The sequence below is a fragment of the Gobius niger genome (assembly GCF_951799975.1).
Source record: "Gobius niger genome assembly, chromosome: 11".
In the NCBI taxonomy this organism is placed as follows: domain Eukaryota; kingdom Metazoa; phylum Chordata; class Actinopteri; order Gobiiformes; family Gobiidae; genus Gobius; species Gobius niger.
In genome coordinates this window covers 2,798,085-2,805,365 of record NC_136862.1, presented here as the reverse complement: position 1 = coordinate 2,805,365, position 7,281 = coordinate 2,798,085, and the positions used below count along the sequence as shown (strand labels likewise).

At 47.3% G+C, this 7,281-nt stretch overlaps 1 protein-coding gene across 1 annotated transcript in view; it reads left to right on the top strand.

The window, feature by feature from the left end:
- Positions 1-2,532: 2,532 nt before the first annotated feature.
- trim37 (tripartite motif containing 37) overlaps positions 2,533-7,281 on the top strand; it is a gene marked incomplete at its 5' end in the record, with an annotated part of 29,049 nt that continues 24,300 nt past the window's right edge. Inside the window, 5 exons of the mRNA XM_079566538.1 lie at positions 2,533-2,553; positions 2,620-2,721; positions 2,811-2,851; positions 5,028-5,144; positions 5,216-5,303. Of these exons, the coding sequence (XP_079422664.1) occupies positions 2,533-2,553; positions 2,620-2,721; positions 2,811-2,851; positions 5,028-5,144; positions 5,216-5,303 (369 nt within the window). The remainder of the gene's footprint in view (positions 2,554-2,619; positions 2,722-2,810; positions 2,852-5,027; positions 5,145-5,215; positions 5,304-7,281) is intronic.

Genomic DNA, 7,281 nt, shown 5'->3' with positions numbered 1-7,281 from the left:
TTTTTTGTCATTTTTTGTCAAATTTTGGTTATTTTTTTGTAGCATTTTGTCACATTTTTGTCTATTTTTTGGTAATTTTTTGTCATATTTTTGTCTTTTTTCGTCCGTTTTTTCGTCAATTTTTTTCATTTTTTTGTCTTTTTTTTCATTTTTTGTCACATTTTTTTTTTCATTTTTTGGTCAGTTTTTTGATACATTTTCTGTCATTTTTTTGTCTTTTTTTATTTATTTTTTGTCACATTTTTTGTCAATTTTTTATCCATTTTTTTCCATTTTTTGTCACATTTTTGTCATATTTTTGTCATTTTCTTGTGGCATTTTTGTGATATTTTTGCCACTGTTTCATCAATTTTTCGTCACTTTTTTGCCAATGTTTTCTCACTTTTTTGTCACATTTCCATCATTGTTTTCGTCTCAGTTTTGGAGAAAATGTGCTCGGTTCAGGTGGGAGTTAAGGAGTGACGTGTGCCGCCCCTCCGGAACAGAAGGGGGCGCTGCTCGGCTCCTCCGTGTTGATGCAGCCGCGGTGGTCCGTGTTGACAGGAGGAGCACACGGAGCACAAACATCATCCGTGCGCCCCGTCTGCGCGTCCTCCGCGGATTTAAAGACAATATTCCGACCTCTCGTGCCTCCTTCTGCTTTTGTGAGGCCGGAGCGGCGAGCGCGAGCCCCGGGAGCAGCTTTAAACCCCCGGTGTGAGCGTCGCGGAGAGAGGCAGCACCGAGGCCCGCTGCACCGAGAGGCATCCCCGGAGTCTGCAGAGGTCTGTGCGCAAAAACATCAAGCCTGATACTGGGTTTATCTCTGCACGAGCGGGGACCTGTGAGACGGGGTGAAAGCGGCCGTTAGTCTGTGGTTGGCACGCGCTAATGGCCTGGCTAACAGTAGAGTAGGATTACAATGGTCCGAATGGCAAGTGGCCCAGAGGTACAGGATGAAGGATGGTCAGGTTTCTCTGTGTGGATAAAACGGGTCTAAATGTGTAAAAGTATGTGTAGTAACGCAGCGGTTTGCACACAAGACACTTTAAAGTACTTCACAATATATCGTTTAAAAAATATCCTATCGCGATATCGTAGTTAAACCCCTTAACTCCCACCTGAACCGAGCACGTTTTCTCCGGTTTTGCTTTACCCCAGTCCAAAAGCTTCTGGAAACAAAGGTGAGAAAATAGCAACAAAACTGAGACGAAAACAATGATGGAAATGGGACAAAAACATGAGAAACCAGTGACAAAAAAGTGACGAAAAAGTGGCAAAAATGTCACAAAAATGTCACAAGAAATGGACAAAGAAATTACAAAAATGTGATCAAAATTTGTCCAAAAAATTTACAAAAAATTGACAAAAATGTGACAAAAAAATGATAAAAAGTTACAAAAATGAGTTGAATACCCAACAAAAAAATGATGGGAAAAAAATGATGACGTGAGGAAAAAGATCCTCTCGGTTCAGGCGGGAGTCCATCCATCCATCCATCCATTTTCTTCCGCTTTATCCGGGGCCGGGTCGCGGGGGCAGCGTCTCAGCAGAGATGCCCAAACTTCCCGATCCACACACACCTCCTCCAGCTGTTCTGGGGGGACCCCGAGGCCACACCAGGCCAGGTCAGAGACATAGTCCCACCACCATGTCCTGGGTCTTCCACGAGGCCTTGTCCCACTAGGACATGCCTGGAACACCTCCCGCGGGAGGCGACCAGGAGGTATCCGGAACAGATGCCCGAGCCACTCCAGCAGGAGCAGCGACTCTACTCCGAGCTCCTCCCGGGTAACTGAGCTCGTCACCCGATCTCGAAGGGTGCGCCCAGACACCCTGCGAAGGAAACTCATTTCGGCCGCTTGTATTCGCGATCTTGTCCTTTCGGTCATTGCCCAAATCTCATGACCATAGGTGAGGGCGGGAACGTAGATCGATCGGTAAATCGAGAGCTTTGCCCCGACTCAGCTCCCTCTTCACCACGGGAGTTAAGAGCTTAATGCAATATCCGTATCTCCCAAAGTTGGCAGAACGTTGTCTGTGTAGACTCTCAGTCGTACAGGAGCATCTTCAGTGAAGGTTATCGAGTCATCATCTGTACAGTTCAGAACCCGCCGTGCGGAAACAAGCGCTGCATAAAGTTCCGGGTGCGTAGGCGGCCCCGTTTCATACGGGTTTAATCAGAAATATTAATTAAGCAAATCATTGAAGCGGGAAAATGTTATTCAAAGCATTTTACTAATCGAGTTCATCGATTTAATCAATGAATTATCGCAGCCCTAAAAAAATATATATATTAAAAAATGGTTCAAGGCCTTTTGTCCCGAGACCGTCCCGGGTAAGATCTCATCTCGTCCCGTGCATTATTTTGTCCGTCCCCGGGACGACGGGACTATGTTAGTCTCGAGCGCTGCCACAAGGCCATTATTACCTCTGCATTTAACCCTGATTTAATCACAGAAATGGAACCGTCGTCTCTAAAGCTGTGTTGTTTCTCAGAGGCTGGAGTCGTCGTCTTCCCCTCGTCGGTGACTCGTCACAGCCCGGCTCGACATGGACGAGCAAAGTGTGGAGGTGAGTTTTGTGGTGGAGTCAAACCCGTGGGCGTTTGTAGAGATTCTAAATGTGTTTGATTGTCAGAGCATCGCGGAGGTTTTCCGATGCTTCATCTGTATGGAGAAGCTGAGAGACGCCCGGCTGTGCCCGCACTGCTCGAAGCTCTGCTGCTTCAGCTGCATCCGGGTAAGAACCACACTCTGTCTGCAGAAAGATATAATAATAACAGTGAAACTCATATGAGCTGTGCTAACGTTGAGCTGCTTGTGTCTCAGCGCTGGCTGACGGAGCAGAGGGCCCAGTGTCCACACTGCAGGTAAAGAAACTCACAAACAACACCGGGCTTTAGTGAAGTTATTAGTGTGCGGAGCCGTTCACAAACACACGGGAAACAATGGCCCGACCTCATGACCACAATCCAATAGTCTGGAAAGTAGACACACAAAAGCTTGTTGTTTGGAAGAATTGGCCAAAAATCACATCTTAAACCACCGCTCTGGAGGAAACCTGACGCTTTAGTTCAGTGGTTTCTCAACTGGTTTGGTTTGAGACCCACAATCACCCAAATGTGACTCGGACCTTTAAAGAGGGGGTATTCTGCTTTTGTCAGTCCCACAGCACCAGTCTATGTCACACTACAATGATGACCAAACCTGTTGGTCTGTAAATGCAGTAAATTAGAATAACTGCCTTGTATAAAATGTCTCTCTCAAAATGGCTGCAGTGAATGTCTTGAAATAGGCCTCTGTCTCTTTAAGAACCTCTGACTCTTTCAGACACGCCCCCTCCACACGCTGTCTGTGGCATCAGTGGGGAGGGGGTTCTGCTGAGGAGCAGTGGTTGGTCACTCGGCTGGTGACGAAAGGTCGGAGGCGTCTCCAGGAGGTGGGGGCGTTCCTAGGAGGACTCAGGCAAACCTATCCCTAAAATGGCCGCCATCAGAGTTTTTACAGATTACTCAAACATACGTGAATGTGCCAAGGCAACACTTCAGGCATGTTTTTAATGAGGGAACGACATAATAACATGATGGAAAGCTTGAAAAAGTCCATTTTGCATAATACCCCCCCCTTTAAATATTAATATAAATGTTTTCTGGGAAAGGCTCGAGACCCACCAGTTGAGAACCACAGCTTTGATTATTACTCATGAAACAATCACAGTCTGGTTTGACGTCTTAAGCCTGGGCTACTTTGCCCTGTTTTTTCCATCATCTTTTGGACGTCATATTAACCTCTTAACTCCCACCTGAACGGATCCCGTTTTCTCCAGTTTGGCTTTACACTAATCAAAAAGCTTCTTGGGGAAAGAAGCACTAAAACAGCCACAAAAAATGAGAAGAAAACAAGGATGTAAACGCGACAAAAATGTGACAAAAATTCCACAAAAATTTGACAAAAAATCAACAAAAATGTGACAAAAAATCAACAAAAATGTGACAAAAAATCAACAAAAATGTGACAAAAAATCATCAAAAATGTGACAAAAATTCAGCCAAAAAATGACAAAAATTCAAGAAAAATGTGACAAAAATTCAAGAAAAATGTGACAAAAATTCAAGTAAAATGTGACAAAAAATCAACAAAAATGTGACAAAAAATCTACAAAAATGTGACAAAAATTCAGCCAAAAAATGACAAAAATTCAACAAAAATGTGACAAAAATTCAAGAAAAATGTGACAAAAATTCAAGTAAAATGTGACAAAAAATCAACAAAAATGTGACAAAAAATCAACAAAAATGTGACAAAAATTCAGCCAAAAAATGACAAAAATTCAACAAAAATGTGACAAAAATTCAAGAAAAATGTGACAAAAATTCAAGTAAAATGTGACAAAAAATCAACAAAAATGTGACAAAAAATCATCAAAAATGTGACAAAAATTCAGCCAAAAAATGACAAAAATTCAACAAAAATGTGACAAAAATTCAAGAAAAATGTGACAAAAATTCAAGTAAAATGTGACAAAAAATCAACAAAAATGTGACAAAAAATCAACAAAAATGTGACAAAAAATCAACAAAAATGTGACAAAAATTCAGCCAAAAAATGACAAAAATTCAACAAAAATGTGACAAAAATTCAACAAAAATGTGACAAAAACTCGACCAAAAAGTGACAAAAATTCAACAAAAAATGAAAAATGAAAAAAAAAGATAATAAAAAAAAACATACAAAAGGTGACAGGAAAAAGTTCAGTTTTGTGGGTCTTAGCTTTCAAATGAGGTGTTACACAGACCTATATAATGGCCAAAGGGGACAGAATGCATTCGGTTTAGGCGGGTGGTAAGAGGTTAAAGACGTGGGGATTGTAAACTCGTCTCCACCGAACAGAGAATCGAAGCTAAAGCCACGCGTGTGTTTTTCTGAGGCCAGTGTCACACGTTTATCTCCACGGAAACGTAAACTTCGTCCTGTCGCTGTGACTCAGAGCAGACGTGTGACATATCCTGCAGTGGGAGGAGCCTCAGGGTTTGTGCTTGTGCTCAGGGCGCCGCTGCAGCTTCGGGAGCTGGTGAACTGTCGCTGGGCGGAGGAGGTCACTCAGCAGCTGGACACTCTCCAGCTGTGCAGCCTGTCCAAGCACGACGACAACGACCGAGACAAGTGAGTGTTTGTTTTAATGCTGGGACAAAGACGCGGATCTGACTGGGATTCCTGCTCTTCTCCCTCTGCAGGTGCGAGAACCACCACGAGAAGCTGAGCGTTTACTGCTGGACCTGCAAGAAGTGCATCTGCCACCAGTGTGCGCTGTGGGGCGGCATGGTGAGGACCAGGAGGGAGGGGAGAGGGGGGTCCGCTGTTGGGCGGCATGGTGAGGACCAGGAGGGAGGAGGGGGGGTCCACTGTGAGGCGGCATGGTGAGGACCAGGAGGGAGGGGAGAGGGGGGGTCCGCTGTGGGGCGGCATGGTGAGGACCAGGAGGGAGGAGGGGGGGTCCACTGTGAGGCGGCATGGTGAGGACCAGGAGGGAGGGGAGAGGGGGGTCCGCTGTGGGGCGGCATGGTGAGGACCAGGAGGGAGGGGCGGGGGGTCCGCTGTGGGGCGGCATGGTGAGGACCAGGAGGGAGGGGCGGGGGGTCCGCTGTGGGGCGGCATGGTGAGGACCAGGAGGGAGGAGGGGGGGTCCACTGTGGGGCGGCATGGTGAGGACCAGGAGGGAGGGGAGAGGGGGGTCCGCTGTGGGGCGGCATGGTGAGGACCAGGAGGGAGGGGCGGGGGGTCCGCTGTGGGGCGGCATGGTGAGGACCAGGAGGGAGGGGAGGGGGAGGGGGGCGGCATGGTGAGGACCAGGAGGGAGGGGAGAGGGGGGTCCGCTGTGGGGCGGCATGGTGAGGACCAGGAGGGAGGGGCGGGGGGTCCGCTGTGGGGCGGCATGGTGAGGACCAGGAGGGAGGGGCGGGGGGTCAGCTGTGGGGCGGCATGGTGAGGACCAGGAGGGAGGGGCGGGGGGTCCGCTGTGGGGCGGCATGGTGAGGACCAGGAGGGAGGGGCGGGGGGTCCACTGTGGGGCAGCATGGTGAGGACCAGGAGGGAGGGGAGGGGGGTCCGCTGTGGGGCGGCATGGTGAGGACCAGGAGGGAGGGGAGGGGGGTCCACTGTGGGGCGGCATGGTGAGGACCAGGAGGGAGGAGGGGAGGGGGGCATGGTGAGGACCAGGAGGGAGGGGGGGGGGGGGGGGTCCGCTGTGGGGCAGCATGGTGAGGACCAGGAGGGAGGGGGGGGGGGGTCCGCTGTGGGGCAGCATGGTGAGGACCAGGAGGGAGGGGCGGGTGGGTGCTCAACGTGGGCTTTAGGGTCTGATATAGGGTTTCCGCGGTTTTGTGATATACCGCTCACTGGCGTCAGAAGCGTTTCGAAGGTGGGGGGGAAACATTTAAACAGGAGAGGGGGGGCGATCCAAGCACCTGAGCCGCTGATCTCCTGCCAGACCTGGCGCTGTATGAAAAACTGAGTGATTTAGGCTCTTATTGTGAGATGACCTTCATGTTCGCTGATCATTTATTCAGCTTCAGCCTCTTCACTCCGACCGTCGCAAACAAACATCTCTGCGCTTGTATCTTCACATTTCCCACAAATGCAGATCAGATTGAGTGAAAGGAGAAAGGAAGCAAACATTTACTTGTCAGATGAAATGTTCTGATATTATTTGGCTAAGTTAGAGTCCAGACAGCAGGTTTAACATGCGTGTTGACCGGTTGAACACTCGTGCCAGCCCGGTGCAGTTTCCCCAAACTAGGCCTGATGTGTGACTGCTGCTCCTCACCTGCACCTCACCTGCACCTCACCTAGGGCTGTGCAATTATTTGAAATTCGATTACGAGTTCGATTACAACAGTAAACGATTACAAAATTAGCACAATCGCAAAAAATCGATTATAATTTTTTTTTGTCATTTTTTTTTTTTCTTCAAATATTTTTTTTTTTAAATTTTTTTTTTCACATTTTTAATTTTTGGATTTTTGTCTTTTTTCTGCTGGATTTTTGTCTTTTTTTATGGATTTTTGTCACTTTTTTATGGATTTTTTTAAAGGCAACAAATAATCGTTTGAATAATCGTGATTTCAATTATGACAAAATCGAGCAGCCCTAACCTCACCTGCTCCTCACCTGCTCCTCACCTGCTCCTCACCTGCTCAGGGCGGCTGCTTTTTCATTTCATTTTCACCTGTGGCTGGTCCATTTTGAGACTTTTGTTAGTTTTTTCGTTGAGACACTTGTTCTGGTTTACTATTAGTTTCTT